General features: G+C 42.2%; 1 protein-coding gene across 11 annotated transcripts in view; it reads right to left on the reverse strand.

The window, feature by feature from the left end:
• The window catches only part of LOC121443361 (dual specificity protein phosphatase CDC14B), a 74,816-nt gene that overhangs the window by 24,394 nt on the left and 32,836 nt on the right, over positions 1 to 17,586 (reverse strand). For all 11 annotated transcript variants that reach the window (XR_005973655.1, XR_005973656.1, XM_041645099.1 and 8 more), the window contains 2 exons: positions 4,919 to 4,995; positions 1,059 to 1,125 (listed from right to left, as the gene is read on the reverse strand). Coding sequence is in view for 9 of the 11 variants with exons in the window: in XM_041645099.1 (XP_041501033.1) it covers positions 1,059 to 1,125; positions 4,919 to 4,995 (144 nt within the window). In the remaining 2 variants the exon portion in view is untranslated. The remainder of the gene's footprint in view (positions 1 to 1,058; positions 1,126 to 4,918; positions 4,996 to 17,586) is intronic.

The following is a 17,586-nucleotide window of genomic DNA, read 5'->3' on the forward strand; positions in this document are numbered from 1 at the left end:
AACTGAGTCTCAAGTTACTGTGTTGTTGGTACAGGGGCTGGGACCTAGGACATTGTATATGCTAACCCAACAATGTCACTGAGCAAGTCTCTGCCCCACGGCTACTATGTTACAGATACATAAACAGAACTTGGGAGGAAAAAGTATTCAACTTTTTTATTTTAAATCAGACACACTCAAAACTAATACTGTATCTAGAACCGAATTACTTAACTCTCTTATTTGTGCCTTATTTTTGTGATGCTGGGGTTGAACCCTTAGCCTCTCACATGCTACACTGCCGTGGGACAACGATCTTTTATTCTGTCACTTGTATTATTTTTAATAAAATGCTGATTGGCCAGTAGCCAGGCAGGAAATATAGGCAGGGCAACCAAGGAAGAAATAGAGGCGGGGCAATGAGAACAGGAAAACTGTGGAAAGAGGAAAGCTCACTCTACAGTCGTGACCCAGCCTCTGAGGAAGCCAAAAAAGGTACCAAGCCACGTGGCTAACACAGATAAAAATAATAGGTTAATGTAAAATGTAAGAACTAGTTAATAAGAAGCCTGAGCTAACAGGCTAATCAGTTTATAATTAATGTAGGCCTTGGTGAATTTATTTGGGACTAAACGGCTGCAGGACTGGGCAGGACAGAAACCTCGGTCAACACAAATAAGGTACCAAGCCACGTGGCTAACGCAGACAAGAATTGTGGGCTGATATAAATTATAAGAATCAATTAATAAAAAAGCCTGAGCTTTGGGCCAATCAGTTTATGATTAATGTAGGCCTCTCTGTGATTTTTTAACAGCTGCGGGAACTGGGCAGGACAGAAACCTCAGTCAACACTATACTAGTGCTCAACCAACTAACGGACAAACCCAGCCTATCTCCTGCCTGTGCCTTTTCCATCCCATTCATGCAGAGAAGCAATGAGAAATTCAGAATGAGCTGTCTATCGCTTTGGGGTCCCTTTAATGTTAACTGGGACTGGAATACTTCTGACCTCACACCCCTCTTTTGAAGAAATTCTAACAGAGCTGTGCAGAACGCCTCATCTTCTCCAAGACACTCACCTTCTTTACTGCGTGAAAACAGTCGAGAAGTGTAATATAGAAACTGCAGCTTCCGTAGGCAGCGTCTCTGAAATTCCCAAAGTGTTACTCTGTTAATGTTCTACAGCATACTCACCCCAGACAAAGCTGGCTAGAAGTCAATGCACCAATGATCTCTAAAGCAGTCCCAAGCATTTTGTTCCTACAGCTATATCACAACTTTAACTGGGTAACTTTTTCCTAATTCTTTTCTTTTTTAATTTATTTAACTTGATTTTATGCACACTGGGATAAGAGTCCCTGGAACTGGAATTACAGACTGTTGTGAGCTGTCATGTGGGTACTGGGAATTGAACCCAGGTCCTCTGGAAAAGCAGCCAGTGCCCTTAACTGCTAAGCCATCTCTCCTGACCCCTTTCTAATTCTTAAGGGTCAAAATTCCAATAAAAAAAAACTAGAGCAAAAGAGCATCCAAACCTTTAGGTAAAAAAACAAAAAACAAAAAAAACAAAAACCTCTCCACATCTGAGCAAGTGCACAATTAGCCGACAGACAGTCAAATACACCAGCCCTATATCAATCAATAGGAAGAGAGGAAACTCTCCAAGTGCAGTAATACGACTTTGACAGCAACTGTTAATTACTATCATTAATTCCTTAATGTGATCGACAATTCTCCAACCCAGCTAAAGGCTTGCAGATTCAACCTTGCAAAGAATCTGATGCACGATCTCTCTGAGAACCACGGTAGCTGAAGGCCTGCTCTATTCAAGCCTCACCCCCTATCTGAACACACATGCTTGCTTCATGAATACCCTTGACCTGAGCCATCAGAAATCATCCTCAATTGCTCGTCCACCTTATTCATTGAGGTAAGATCTCTCAGCGAACCCAGAGTCCACCAACATGACTGGCCTTGCTAGCCTAGCTTGCTCTAGGGATACACTGTCTTTGTTTTCCAAGGCAGGAATTACAGGCAGGCTGTCATTCCCACCCAGCATTCATGGGTACTGGAGAACCTAAACCCTGGTCTCCAGGCCTGTGTAGCAACTGCTTTAATCACTGAGCCATCCCCTCAAGATGCACACTGGAGGACTCCAAATACAGGAAGTTCAAAAGCAAACAGGTCTAAGACACAGCAGGAAAGGTAACCTAAGAGCAGTCTCCAGGGCAAGAGGGAATCTTTGGGAATAAGAGCCAAGTTCTACACCCAAAAGTGTGGCAGTCACACATACATGTGTAAGACTCAGCTGTATAATTCAGATTAGTGTTTTGTGCTGGGGTTCAGGCTCAGTGGTGTGTGCCCGTGCAATGCCTGAGTTCAACTCTTAAGTGCTGCACACATACATGTGCACATGTACACGTTTGTATGCAATGTCTGTTTACATTAGTGTTTCCTTTCCAAATTCCAAATATGCAACAACTTTAAAAAAAGAGAAAGGGCTATGAACACTGAGCAAACAGTGGGTGAGAGCAGGCACTAAATCTGCTTGTTTGTTTTTATGTGCATAACCTCTGCAGGTCATAGTTCCTATCTTCATTACAAATGGAGGCTTAAGATTGTAAAGGAGACAACAGCAAAGCTGAGAACCAGTTTTCTATCTGATAACCAAAGCGAGCTATTAACAACCACAGGACAGGCATGGTAGTGCATGCCTGTAACCCTAGAATTTCGGAGGTGCAAAGAAGAGGATCAAGGGACAATGCGAACTGCATCTCAAAAAAACTGTATCTCAACAACGACAAAAAACAAATAACTCAATTAAAAAATGGGGTACAAAGTTAAAACAGAAAATTCTCGACAGAAGAATCTCAAATGGCTGACAAACATTTAAAGAAACATTGAGCACATTTAGCCATCAGGGAAACGTAAATCAAAACAACTCTGAGATTTCATCTTACACCTGTCAAGAATGACTAAGATCAAAACTACAAGTGACAGCTCATGTTGGTGAGGATGTGGAGCAAGGGGTACACTCTCCCACTGCTGGTAAGAGTCCAAACTCGTACAGCCACTTTGGAAACCAATATGGCGTTTTCTCAGAAAACTGGGACTCAATCTACCTCAAGACCCAGCTCTTGGGCATCTACCCAAAGGATGCTCCATCTTACCACAAGGACACTTGCTCAACTATGTTCATAGCAGCTTTAAATTCGTAATAGCCAGAAACTACAAACAACCTAGATGTACCTCAATCAAAGAATGGATAAAGAAAATGCGGTACATTTACCAAGTGGAGTATTACTCAGTTGTTAAAGACAATGACATCATGAAATTTGCAGAAAAAAAAAGATAGAACTAGAAAAGACATCATCCTGAGTGAGGTAACCCAGACCCAGAAAGGCAAACATGGTGTGTGCTCACTTCATAAGTGGTATCAGCTGTAAAGTAAAGGACAATCATGCTACAAATCCACAGAACCAACCAAAGAAGCTAAGTAATAAGGAGGGCTCAAAGGGAGACGCCTGGATCTCCCTGGGAAGGGGAAACAGAATATATTTTACAAATGGACTGGGATGGGTGGGGATGGGAATAGGAGAGATCAAGTTGGTGGAGACGGAGAGGAAAGAGTACTGGAAGAGACACTGGAGGGGGGCATTTGGGGTGAGGGAGAAACCTAGTGTAATGAAAACTCCCAAGAAATCTACAGGGTGACCCCAAGACTCCTAGCAATAGTGCATATGCAGCCTGAACAGGTCATCTCCTGTAGCCAAGACTTCCAGAGGAGGGACTGGGACATCAACCATCTACATAACTACGGACTTACAATTTGTCCTGCATACAAGATATGCTGGGGTAAAGAAGGAGCAGAAATTGAGGGAATGGCCAATCAATGACTGACTGGTCCAGTCTGAGACCCATGCCAGGAGAAGCCCACACCGGACACTGCCTAGAGTGCCAGGATTCGGAGGCTGGACAGCCCAGAGACCTAGGATAGAACCAAACACGACTGGCAGAAAAAAAAAAGTCAATGTAATGATGCCTAATGATAGTCTGCTATACTCATAGACTGGAGCCAAGCCCAATTAACATCAGAAACATCAGATAGGCTTTATCCAGCAACTGACAGAAACAGATCCAAAGACCCACAGCCAAACAATAGGCAGAGCTCGGGGAATCCTGCAGAAGAGGGAGGAAAGAATTATAGGAGTCAGAGGGGTCAAGAAAACCCACAGAATCAACTAACCAGGGCTCATAGAGGCTCACAGAGACTGAACTGACAGTCAGGGAGCCTGCATGGGGCTGGCCTATGCCCTCTACATATATGTGACAGCTTGGTCCTCTTGTGGGACTCTCAACAGTGGAAGTAAGGGCTGTCTCTAACTCTTGACAGCCTTTGGAACCCCTTCCTCCTACTTGGTTGCCTCGTCCAGCCTTAATAAGAGAGGAAGCGGGGAGCCGGAGAGATGGCTTAGTGGTTAAGAGCACTAACTGCTGCTCTTCCAGAGGACCCGGGTTCTGTTCCCAGCACCCATATGGCAGCTAACAGCTGTCTCTGACTCCACATACAGATACACATGCAGGAAAAATACCAATGCAAATAAAATAAAAAAAAAAAAAAGAGAGAGGAAGCGCCTGCCTAGTCTTACTGCAACTTGAGATGCCATGTTTGGGTTTTACCATGAGGGGCCTGCTCTTTTCTGAATAGAAATAGAGAAGTAGATGGGGGTGGGGCTGAGAGGTAGCTGGTGAAGGGGAGACTGGGAAAAGTGGAGGGAGGGAAAACTGTGGTCGAGGCGTTAAAAAAAATAAAAAATTCATTTAAAAAGATAAAGAATTACCACTAAGAACTTCTTGGTAAGGATCTGACCAAACAGATCAAGTAGGTCTATTTGGTCTATAGATTTATACATGTATACAAATAGATCTATACATTTACCTGAAAGGAATATAAGCTGTATCTCCAAAGATTAATGTTCTATATGCATCTTCTGGAGTCCTCCCCAAATATATAACCTGTATTTGGAAAAAAAGAAAAGGGCAATTTACTTCTAAATGACAGAGTTCGGTCACCAAGAAGCAGTTTTTACAAAAGTTCTAGCCTAGCAGCAGAGCCAAGTTCTCAGGCTCCCAGGATCCTAAGTTAATTGTTTGTTTCAACCTTATACACAGAGGTTTCTGGCCTGCCCAGTCCCACAGCCATTCAGTCCCAAATAGACACACAAAGTCTTATATTAATTATAAACTGTTTGGACTATTGCTCGGGCTTATTACTAACGAGCTCTTACAACTTAAACTAACCCATAATTCTTATGTATGTTTAGCCACGTGGCTTGGTACCTTTTCCCAGTAGGCATTCTCATCTTGCTTCCTGTGTCTGGGTAATGACTGACTCTCTGCCTCTCCTCTTCCCAGAATTCTCCTAGTCTGGTTGCCCCACCTATGCTTCCTGTTGGGCTACTGGCCAATCAGCATTTTATTAAACCAATATGAAAGACAAATCTTTACAATGAACAAAAGCATTTCCCACAGCACAACCTACCAGGGAAGAGTCCTCCTTGCCACATGAACCCTGAGTGCACCAACACTAAACAACCTGTGCTAAGAAGTGTAGCACTTTAAAAACACATTTTCTTTCTTTCTTTTTGTTGAGACAGTCTCATGAGCTTTGTAGCCCTGGCTGACCTAGAACTCACTATGCAGACCAGGCTGGCCTTAAACTCACGGAGATGCACCTACCCCAGGAATGCACTACCAGACCTGGACAAATCCCCTTCTTTACCAATTGTAGTTCATGCTGAGATACCTTGATTGTGGCCTGGAGTCTTTTCTTCAACTTTTGTATATTGTTTTGAGGTCTTTTCATCTGAGAGCTTTACCTGTATCTCTGAAGAAGCTGATCCCATTTTCCCCAGCCACCACTATCTGCAGGGTGTTCCCAAATCCCATGCAGGAACCAGGGACCCACATACATTCAGTTAGACACATATGAAGACAGAAACTAAATTCCAAAGCTTATTTACGGAAAATAGATTTTAAATTACAATAGCAAAAATAAATAAATAAATAAAAAATCAAATCTAGGTTAGGAGTATCTTGGTAGCAGAGTGCAGAAGGCCCTGAATTTGATTCCCTAGGTCCGAGAAACAGAATAAAAGGGAAAAAACACTACCAAGTTACTTACAAGCTATTGCTGCTTCTTTTGGTTTTTGTTTCTCAAGACAGGGTTTCCCTGGGCAGCCCTGGCTATCCTGGAACTCTATCTGGAGACCAGGTTAGCCACAAACTCAAAGATTCACCTGCATCTACCTCCTGAATGCTAGGATTGAAGGCCTGCACCACCAGCATCAGCTCAATTACAAGCTTCTGTCTCTAGTGCTTAATACTCTAAGTGAAAGTTGTTCTTATGGCTGGAGGCGTTCTGAAGTGAAGGCTGTGTTTCCTATCACTCAACTCCTGTCCAAGCATAAATGAATGGTTCTACTATGTAGAACCCAATGTACTTAGGATAATAAAGAGCACTTAATAACAGTTCATAAGTAAGTTGACTTTAATGTAAGCCCATCACTAGATTAAAAGCAATTATTCTTTAAAAAAAGAAAGTAACAAAGCCAGACATGGTGGTGCATGCTCTTAGTCCATGTACTCGGGAGGCAGACAGTTGAATCTCTTGAGTTCAAGCCCAGCCTAGCCTACAGAGAAGAGAGTTCCAGGACAGACAGGACTACATTGAGAAATCGTGTCTCAAAACAAAGATTAAGAGACCACAGCTGGGGACGGGTTCATTTGGTAAAGTGATTACTAAGCAAGCATGAGCATTCGAAGTCGGATCTCCAGGATCTGTGTAAAAGACTTGCCAATGCAAGTCTCTAACTGCAGTGCTGGGAAGCGGACAGGCAGATCTCTGAAGCCCAGTGGTCAGAACAGCCTAGCCAAACTGATGAGCCTCCAGGCTCAGTGAGAGATCCTGCCTCAAAAAAAGGAGGTGGAAAATGAGGAAGACACATACATCTACCTCTTGTCTCTATACATATGTGTATATATACACACACACACACACACACACACACGTCAACAACACGTTAATATATTGAGCAAAAATCTTAAAGCATAAAGCAAGATCTTAGAACAAATAATAAAAACTTGACAACTTTCAGAGGATATTTCAATTATTTTGTTTTAACAGTTATAAATGGCCTGTCTCCCCAATATCTGAACTATTTCTTGCTAGAATTTTATTCCTTTTAGTCTCAAAAGACCACAAACTATAGCTGTAAACCTTCCCTATCAACTTGACTGGGTTTGGAATCATCTAGAAGACGCACAACCTCTACCAGTCTCTGAAGCATTTCTAGAGCAATTTAAAGAGAAAAGACTTGTTCTCCAGTGGGCTGAGGCTTCAGACTAGGCAGGATTCCCTGTTCTGTTTCTTTGTCAGCTGAGAAGTGAAGAATCTCAGCCACCTCCCCTATCATAAACTACACTGAACTCTCTTTGACCAGGAGCCAAAATAAATCCTTCTATTACATTATTTTTGTTAAGTATTTAGTTACAGCAATGGGAAAATAATTAACAGAATGCTCAAATATTTACTTATCTTCAGTGACGTTATGAAAAGGTCTACCATAACATCAATCAATTTCAAGAACAAAGAAAGGTATTCTTTTTTATTGATATTTATTGAGCTCTACATTTTTCTCTGCTCCCCTCCCTGCCTTTCCCCTCCCCACTTCAACCCTCCCCCAAGGTCCCCATGCTCCCAATTTACTCAGGAGATTTTGTCTTTTTCTACTTTCTACTTCCCATGTAGATTAGATCTATGTAAGTCTCTCTTAGTGTCTGCATTATTGTCTAAGTTCTCTGGAATTGTGGTTTGTAGGCTGACTTTCTTTGCTTTATGTTTAAAAACCACCAAGAGTGAGTACATGTGATAATTGTCTTTCTGTGTCTGGGTTACCTCACTCAAAATAATGTTTTCTAGCTCCATCCATTTTCCTGCAAAATTCAAGCTGTCATTATTTTTTTTCTGCTGTGTAGTACTCCATTGTGTAAATGTACCACATTTTCCTTATCCATTCTTCGGTCGAGGGGCATTTAGGTTGTTTCCAGGTTCTGGCTATGACAAACAAAGCTGCTATGAACATAGTTGAGCACATGTCCTTGTGGCACGATTGAGCATCCTTTGGATATATACCCAAAAGTGGTTATCACTGGGTCTTGAGGAAGGTTTTTTCCTAATTTTCTGAGAAATCGCCACACTGCTGGGATTAAAGGCTCCTGGTTCACTGCAACTTTTATTAGTGATCGAATCAGACATCATGCTGTAAACTCCTGGACATGTGAGACACATCAGATAAACTCTCTCCTGGGGGATGCTAGAATTATAATAAAGAGAACTGCCAAGAAAACAAAGCTAAGACACTGTACTCCTGAATGAATCACCTGAACAAATACACAGAACCAAAGCCCACTAGTCAGTGAGAAGAGCACTGCATACACACGTAATTCAAACTAATGAAATCCAGAGAACCTTCTTTCAAAGTTTCTCTAGCTTTCCAAGACCACCTTCTCTGTATAAAACTATACAAGCTTTTTGCTTAAACATCAATTTAAAGTGATTTTTATTCCGCCAGACTGTAGCTTCATGGTTTCTTTAAATACCAAAATGGTAATGCCCTGATTTCTTTCTAAATTTCAAGAGAAAAAATGGCCTTTTAATTCATTAACTGTGGGTTAGTCTTGGAATACAAGTTCAATTCAGAAGAAGAGAACAACGTAGCATTTTTTTTCCTATGGGGGATGGTGAGGGAAAACTCCAGATTCCCAGCAATGAACTTTTAAAAAAGCTGTGGTTTTAAAATCTGTTTGGGAAATGAATACATAGAAATAGATATTATAAGACTTAACAGGATAAATTGAAATAAACTTAGAGATTTAATCTAAGCCCCTGTACATATAACTATTAAATACTTGCTAGCAAGCTGGAGAGATGGCCTAGTGGTTAAGAGCTCTTGCTGATCTTGCAGAGGACCCGGGCTCATTCCCAGTTGGTGGCTCACAACCATAAATGACCCTAGATCCAGGGGATCTGACACCCTCTTGTAGTCGCCACAAACACTGCATGCACGCGGTGTACAAAGCCATAGGCAAGCACTTTTCCACATAAAGTAAAAACAAATCTTTAAAAAATGTCTGCTAATATCTGCAGTTTTTCCTTTCACACCTACTTGTCTTTCTGACCCGAAGACCTTCTTCCCACCTGAAGTTATTCTCAAAGTGGCTCTCAGGAGGAACCCTATTAATTGGTTTCTATATTAACACAAATGCTCAGATGAGCAAAAATTATCAAGAATCAACACAATTTCATAATATATCACTGCCGGCTACTTGGACACAAGGAATGCCTTGGCAAATGCTTTCAGGATATTTATATCAGAAGCTATGTATACAGAATGCCCACTCGAATGTCATGATGCTATTTTGAAGCCAAGAAACAGATGATTACCAAGAGAAAGATTAGACACTATGATCGCCAGATTCCAAGACACTCCCAAATCACATTAGCTCCTTGTATTTCCACCTTTAACCTCTCCTCTTGTACAGTAACATGGACAATGTGTGCATTGTCACAAATTACAGAGACAACAAGAGCGTGGGACTGGGGAGAGGGCTCAGTGGTTAGGAGCACCAGCAACTCTTCCAGAGGACCCTGGTTTTACTCGCAACACTTACTTGGTGGTAAATGATCTGTAACTCCAGTTCTAGAGGCTCAGACACTGTCTTCTGGCCTCCAAGGGCACAGGACACATGCGATACAGACACACGCAGGGGAAAAAAACACCCATAAACATAAACAAATACAAATGTTTAATGGAGGGAACAAAGACCCAGCAGAGAGACTTCTGAGACGGGACACAGAGAATGTGGCTCTGCCTTGATCCCTCACACTGAGTAAAGCAAACTGTCACTTTGGGAACATCACATGGTGAACAGTGTCTCCTGCCAAAGTTCAACAGTGACTTGCCAGAGATGTAAGTAAGCCATCTCTGGAGAAGATCCTCAAGATTACTGAGGACTAGGAGCTTGAGAACCAGACCCACCCAAGAGAAGCCCTCACAACTCCTAACCCAGAGAGTATTTGCTGGGACTGAAGCTCAGTTGAAAGAGTGCTTGTCTTAGAAGCACAAAGTCCTGGCTTTTGTCTCCAGCACCACATAAAACAGGGCAAGGCAGATTCAAAGTAAACCTGGGTAACATGACACCCTTCATCAAAACAAACAAACAAAAACCAGATCACTTCCTATTATTTTAGGTCACCAACTCTAGAGGTGACGTGGGCAGCAGTAGGTTATACAGTAGCAGGCCCAGTGGTAAGGAAAAAACTCAGTTTATAATACTAGATAAAACAACTGCATAAAAATTACTCGTCGTATCATATCTCTGCAATAATCATGTAATTTTCCAGTTGGTTTATGAAAATTACATGACCATTGCAGAGATATGATATGATCAGTAATTTTTATTCAGCAACTGAAGTCCCAAGAAAGTATTAAGTACTTGCAGCAAGATGATCCTTTTTAAATCAATGAATCACAGCCAGCCAAGAATGGTGGTGTGGTGCAGAAACAGAGACAGAGACTGTGGTCCCAGCTAGTTGGCAGGAAGCTTAAGGATGGGAATACAAGGTCAGCTTGAGTGGAACGATGAGACTCTCTGACACAGACACAAAAACAAACGACAGGTCCCATTTAGACCGCCCCACACTACAACCCTTCTTATTTAGTCTTTTTAAGTCTTTGATTACAAGTTCTGGGTCCTGGACCCGTGACCCTGGAATACTGGAAGATGCCACTAGTGACAGAGGGCTTGGTGACCTAGAAAAGGCGCCCCTACTCATCATGTATGGTTTTAATTCTGACAAGCCCAGCCTCTGGCCACGAAGACCCAACATAACATGTGTTTCTCATTTCTGTTCTTATACACACTTTGAAGCTTCATCTACATACTTAGAGAGGCTCTGATAATGTGTCAAGACCAAACATCACACCAGTCCCAGTTAAGAACAAAAGGCATTTGGAGCCCAACAACAAACACAGCCACAGGAGAAACCAATAAACTATTTGCAAATATTCTTCATGCAAAAAAATGTCACAATGTTTGGAGTCTTTAAAGGCTCCTGTAACTATTTTCACATGTCAGCCAGATGACACAGTCTTTTGTGTGCCAAGAACTTGCACAAAATCAACAGAAGTTCATATTCAGCTGCGAAAAGTTGCAGAATGTACATAACTCACAGACCCACATAAAAACTAACAAAAAATGTCACAATTGTTTTTTCTAATGTGTGTGTACACGTGGAAGCTGGCAGACAATCTCAGCTGTCAACCTCAGGCAGGTTGTCTATTGTCTGGCCGATTGTTCAGGCTTATTACTAACTAGCTCTTACAACTTAAACTCACCCATAAATAATTCTGTTTAGCCACGTGGCTTAGTACCTTTTCTCAGTGAGGCACTCTCATCTTGCTTCCTCTGCATCTGGCTGGGGACTGCCTCTCTGCCTTCCCTCTCCACAGGCTCCTCTGCGTCTGGCTGCACCGCCTTTAACTCCTGCTGGGCTACTGGCCAATCAGTGTTTTAAAACTCACCAAGGCCGGCTGGCCTGGGTCTGGAAAAGCCTGGGATAAAACCGGACTCACTGAACATAGCGGACAATGAGGACTACTGAGAACTCAAGAACAATGGCAATGGGTTTTTGATCCTACTGCACGTACTGGCTTTGTGGGAGCCTAGGCAGTTTGGAAGCTCACCTTACTAGACCTGGATGGAGGTGGGTGGTCCTTGGACTTCCCACAGGGCAGGGAACCCTGATTGCTCTTTGGGCTGACGAGGGAGGGGAACTTGATGGGGGAGGGGGTGGCGGGGAGGAGGCAGAAATCTTTAATAAATAAAAAACAAAAAAACAATGCAAGTGACAAATCTTTATAGTGTACAACAGCATTATCCCACAGCAGTTCCCCTCCAGGTGGGACAGAAACTTCTGTCCACACCTGTCTCTAGGCTAAACACCACACCCAGCTTTTTTATACAGGTCCTGGGAATCAAACTCAGATCCTCAAGTACTTTAGTAATCAAGCCCAGCCACTAACTCACATTGTAAAACTATCAGATGGTATCCAGGTATGGTGGCACAGGCCTGTTAACACTAGGGAAGCAGAGGCACAAGGATGGAGAATCTGAAATCAGCCTGAGCTACAAAGCCCCAACCTGCTTCAAAAGGAAACAAAAACCAAAGACATTACAATAGCTTTAGCTTGTAATTACTTTTACTTATAAGCATATTATGGCTGGCATTAAGTTCCTTAGCTTAAGTATAAGAACTGTAAGTCAGAATACCAAATCTCTCTACTATCCAGCTGCAATGGCACACACCTTTAGTCCAGCACTTGGGAGGCAGAGGCAGGAGGATCTCTGTGGGTCTGAGGCCAGCCTGGTCTACAGGGTGACTTCTAGGACAGTGAGGGCTGTTACACAGAGAAACCCTGCCCCTGAACAAATAAACAAATAAATACATATGTATACAAAAAATGTGGAATTCCCCTCTGTATGTTGTGAATATGTTTTAGGTTAATAAAAAGCTGCTTTGGCCTATAGCAGGACAGAACAGAGCTAGATGAGAAAACTAAACTGAATGCGGGGAGAAAGAAGGTGGAGTCAGGCAGACGTCACATCACATAGCAGAAAGATGCCAGAACCTTTCCAGTAGGGCCATAGCCTTGTGGCGATACAAAGATAAACAGAAATAGGTAATTTAAGATATAAGAGCTAAGTAAGACTATGCCTAAGCTTCTGGCTAAACAGTGTTGTAATTAATATAGTTTCTGTGTCTGGGCAGTCGGGAAATAAAGTGCAGTCTCTGTTTACAAAAAAAAAAAAACTCGATGCTTTTTTATTTTTTTCTGATAGTTTCATACATGTATATAAAAATGTTTTAGTCATGTGGCTTTGTTTTTGATTTGTGAAACAGGGTATCACTGTATCACCCTGGATGGCATGGAACTTGCTATGTATACAAGGCTGGTCTCTAACTAAAAAAGATTCATCCACCTGCCTGTCTCTGCCTTCCCAGTGCTTCAACTGAAGGCATGTGCCACCATGCCCAGCACATTCTGAGTTTTTTAAAAGAAAGATCACCATTTTTTTGATATTTTTATTTTTTATGTGCATTGGTGTTTTGCCTGCATGTATGACTGTGTGAAGATGTCAGATCCTAGAATTGCAGACAGTTGTGAACTGCCTTTGGGTACTGGGAACTGAATCCCAGTCCTTTAGAAGAACAGTCAGTGCTCTTAACCCCTGAGCCACCTATCCAGCCCTGTATTTTACTTATTTATTATCTATTTATCTATTTATTAGCATTGAGTCTCATGTAGCCTGTGCTGGCTTCAAACCCCGCTATGTAACCAAGACTTATCATGAATGTTTTATCCTCCAACTCCAAAGTGTTAAGGATTATAAGCAGGTACCACCACACCATGTTTATTCCACATTAGGGATCAAGTCCTAGGTTTGCTGCATGCTGGTCAAGCTTCTGCCAACTGAACTATATATCCCCAGTTCTGGGATCACAATTTTTAAACATGTGTGAGGGTGGAGGACTACAACTATTTAAAAATATTGTTAGTTACATAACCCTGGACGGCTGCTCTTCTCCAAAGGTGGCATTAACTGCTCATTTGGTGTCACTCTGCTTGTTGCTGATAAGAGACCACTGCCCGACCCTAATTTATACACAAGAAACCACCCTGTCTAAAAGCAGGACTGAAAAGATAAGAGCAACAGATTTGCAAACAAGAATCACACATGCTCAAAGAGTCAGTTAATATCACTCAGCTGATATCCCAGGGGCTGCAGAGTCTCGGGGGCGCTGACCCGAGTGGACAGAGAAGTAAGCCTCATGAGCTGGGAGCAGCATCTGCCTCCACCCTGTACAGCGGAGATGCTGTGTGTGCGGCGTCTGCCTGTGGGCCTGGCTGCTTGCTATGTTTACAGCCTTTAACATCCAAGGTTTACCCCAGAGTGTTTACAGAGCCTGTTACCATCCCACCTGGTTCTACCCCTATGGTTTCCATTGCCCCATTTGTAGGGCAGGTTGAACTGTAATCTGACCTTCAGCCTCCCCCTATCCTGTCCAGTCCCTCTGCCCTGGAGCCACCTTAATTGGCTACTGAGAGTCCAAAATAATGAAATCACTTAAAAAGTGCAGCAGAGGTCCAAAAGTCCACCACTAAATAAAGTCCTGAAGTTCTCAGCTTGACTGTTAAGGCAATCTCACACTGTGGGATTCTACTCACAGACTGCTGAGCTAATATATTCTCAGGAATTAATTAGGACCATAATTTTCCATATGAATGCTTATAAGTAAGCCATTCTAAAGACTATAAGAACCATTTAAAAAACATACAGTGACAAATATTTACTAGGGAACCTACAAGTTACCAGAATTAGTTCTTCCAGAGTAATTTATTAACCATGGAGGAAAGCAAACTTGCAAGCTATACGATAAGGAGTCTGCTGTGTCATGGAGTCTACACTAGGAGCCTTTGAATTAATTCTATTTATTTATTTATTTATAGAGGAAAATGTTCCAGTCAGCTGGGAGGTGGTGGCCCTGGCCTTTAATCCCAGTACCTGGGAGGCAGTGGCAAGTGGATCTCTGAGAGTTCAAGGCCAGCCTGGTCTACACAGCGAGATCCAGAATAGTCAGAGTTACACGACACAATGAAACCCTGTATTGAAAAGTCAACAAACAAAAAAGCCTTGCCTTCAGAAGTATGTGTAACCTAGAAGGTAAGAACCAGTAAGACAGAATAGCAACTGTTTTTAATTTAAAAAGCAGATTTCAAGGCAGCAAGACAGATCAGTGGGTGAAGGAGTTTGCCACCAAGGCTGACAATCTCAGCTTGATCCCTGGGCCCCACACGGTGGAAGAGAACTGACTTCTAGATGTTGTTCTCTGACCTCCAAATGTGTTCCATGGTGTGCACAAGCACATCCACACACAAATTAAGATAAATGTAGCTCAGTGGAGCACTTAACCAGCAGGCATTAAGTCCTACGTTCAATCCCAAATTAAGTGTGTGTGAGGGGGGCAGGTCAAGGGAAGCTCGGGGGCTGAGAAGGTGACTCAGTGGTTAAGAAAGCTTGTTGCTCTTCCAAAGGACCCGAATTCAGGTTCTAGCACCCACATTAGTCAGGCCAGGAGGTCCGACACCCTCTTCTGACCTCTGAAGGTCCCAGACAAATACATGGAGCACAAACATACCTGCAGGAAAAAAATCTATAACATACATAAATCTTTTATTAAAAAAATTGGAAATTGACAGGCATTTTGTAAAATGTTGAGCAAATACGTTCAAAACCCACTAACCCTTTTTTAATAACTTTAAAACTGTTAATAAAATTGTTTTGCAACATATATATATATATATATATATGTTTGTTTGTTTTGATTTTTTGACAGGGTTTCTTTGTGTAGCCCTGGCTGGCCTTAAACTTGAGAGATCTACCTTCCTCTGTCTCCCAAATGCTGAGATTAATGGAGTGTACCAACACTGTCTGGCCTAAAAAATATTTTATTTGCACAACCAGCAATTAAATAGATATGTGTATGTATATGTATATGTGTGTGTGTGTTTGCATGCATGTGTGTGCATGTGCAAGCATGTGTTTATGTATGCATATATATGTGCCTCTGTACATGCCTATGTGTACCAATGTGTGCATTATCCACATGAGTGTGGGTACACACATGTGCACATATATGCAGAGGCCAGAGGAAGACATCACGTGTCCTCCTGTGTTGCTAACTTACTCCCTTGAGACAAGGTCTCTCACTAAACTGAAAGCTCATTTGTCTCCTCAGAGTTAGGGCTGCCTATCGGCACACTACAGGCTCATGCAGCTCTGCTCGTTTTTTTCACATGGGTACTGAAGATCCTTACACTCACACAGTAAGCAGTTTTATCCACTGCTCCATCTTCCCAGTTTTTCTTTGTTCTGTTTCTTTTTGTTAATTGTTGAATTTTTTTCCCCTGTAGTACTGGGGGTGGAGCTCAGGGCCCCTTGCATGCTAGGTCAAGTGTTCAATCTACCACTGAGCTGGAAAATTCTATCCACATTTTTGGATTTGTTTCAGAATTACTGTTCAAGCTTTCCTATCTCCAAATTTCAACAACTCTAGAAGAAGTTACCAAAACTTCAATTCATAGGGGTTAGCGCTCAACTCTACAATACTTTAACCAGATAACTAAACTGACTTTAAGCAATAGAGGCCTTGATGACTTAGGTGTTTTATCTTCTCAAGTGTCCTTATCACGTGTCAACACTCTTTCCAACTATGAACAACTTTCTTTTCTTGGAAATCTTTCTCCTGTTTCCCCACCAAACTCCCCCATTTGACCACCCACTATGGCCTCAAAGGCACCTGTCATGGCCATTCACTAATCCCTCCTGGGAACTGGCTTCTATATGAGCAGAGAAATAAACTCCTTGGTGAATATTCAAGTCTGTCCAGCTTTCCCGGCAAATTCTTTACCATGGAATTGGCATTGACGTGCAAGGGTAAACCTCTCAGCAGAATTCTAAATCCAGATATATTAACTATGAAAACAAAAATAAACTCAGCCTCAGTGTGCCCAAATACAACCGCTAGCTAAGTCAAGAGTCAAGACACTGTCCATATATACAAGAAGTTATCTTTTTCACTGTTGAAAAACACCAGCTGTGGGCTAGGTACACAGCTTTATGGTAGAACACCTTAGATACTGACGGCCCCAAGTTTAATCCAAAGAACCAACGAATAAAAACAGCAAGAATGAGCTGGGTGTGGTGGTTTACACCTTTAATACCAGGCTTGGATAGGAGAGAATCTGAGTTCAAGGCCAGCCTGATCTACAAAATGAGTTTCAAGACAGCCAGGGCTACACAGAGAAATTCTCTCAAAAAACTAAAACCAAACCAAATCAAACAAAACAACAACAAAAACACTACAGCAAGAACAACTTCATGTTTATAAAATTATCCAGTACTTTCTGGTTTTAACCCTAAGATTCCTCCATATCCTCAATCATTTTCTGAGAAATTTTCCACTCTAAAATTACAGCAGCTGGCTCCATACAACATGGCCACCAGTGCTTTATCTGACAATGGACAAGAAATCGATCGAGGGGTAACCCTGGTTAAGAAGTCATGTGTGGGGCTGGAGAGAAGGCTCAGCGGTTAAGAGCACTGACTTCTCTACCAGAAGCGCCGAATTCAATTCCCAACACCCACATAGACAGCTTACAGCTGTCTGTAACTCCAGTTCCAGAGGACCCAACACCCTTACCCAGACATACATGTAGGCAAAACACCAATGTATATAAATAAAATTTTTAAAAAGTCAGATGGTGGTGGCACACACCTTTAATCCCAGCACTTGGGAGGCAAAGGCGGGAGGAGCTCTGTGAGTCTAAGACCAGCCTGGTCTACCCACAAACGCTAGTTCCAGGACAGGCACCAAAGCTAAACAGAGAAAACCTGTCTCAAAAAACCAAAATGAATGAATGA

The sequence above is a fragment of the Microtus oregoni genome, unplaced genomic scaffold (genome assembly GCF_018167655.1).
Source record: "Microtus oregoni isolate MIOR12 unplaced genomic scaffold, Mior012 000105F_ref0000443, whole genome shotgun sequence".
In the NCBI taxonomy this organism is placed as follows: Eukaryota; Metazoa; Chordata; class Mammalia; order Rodentia; family Cricetidae; genus Microtus; species Microtus oregoni.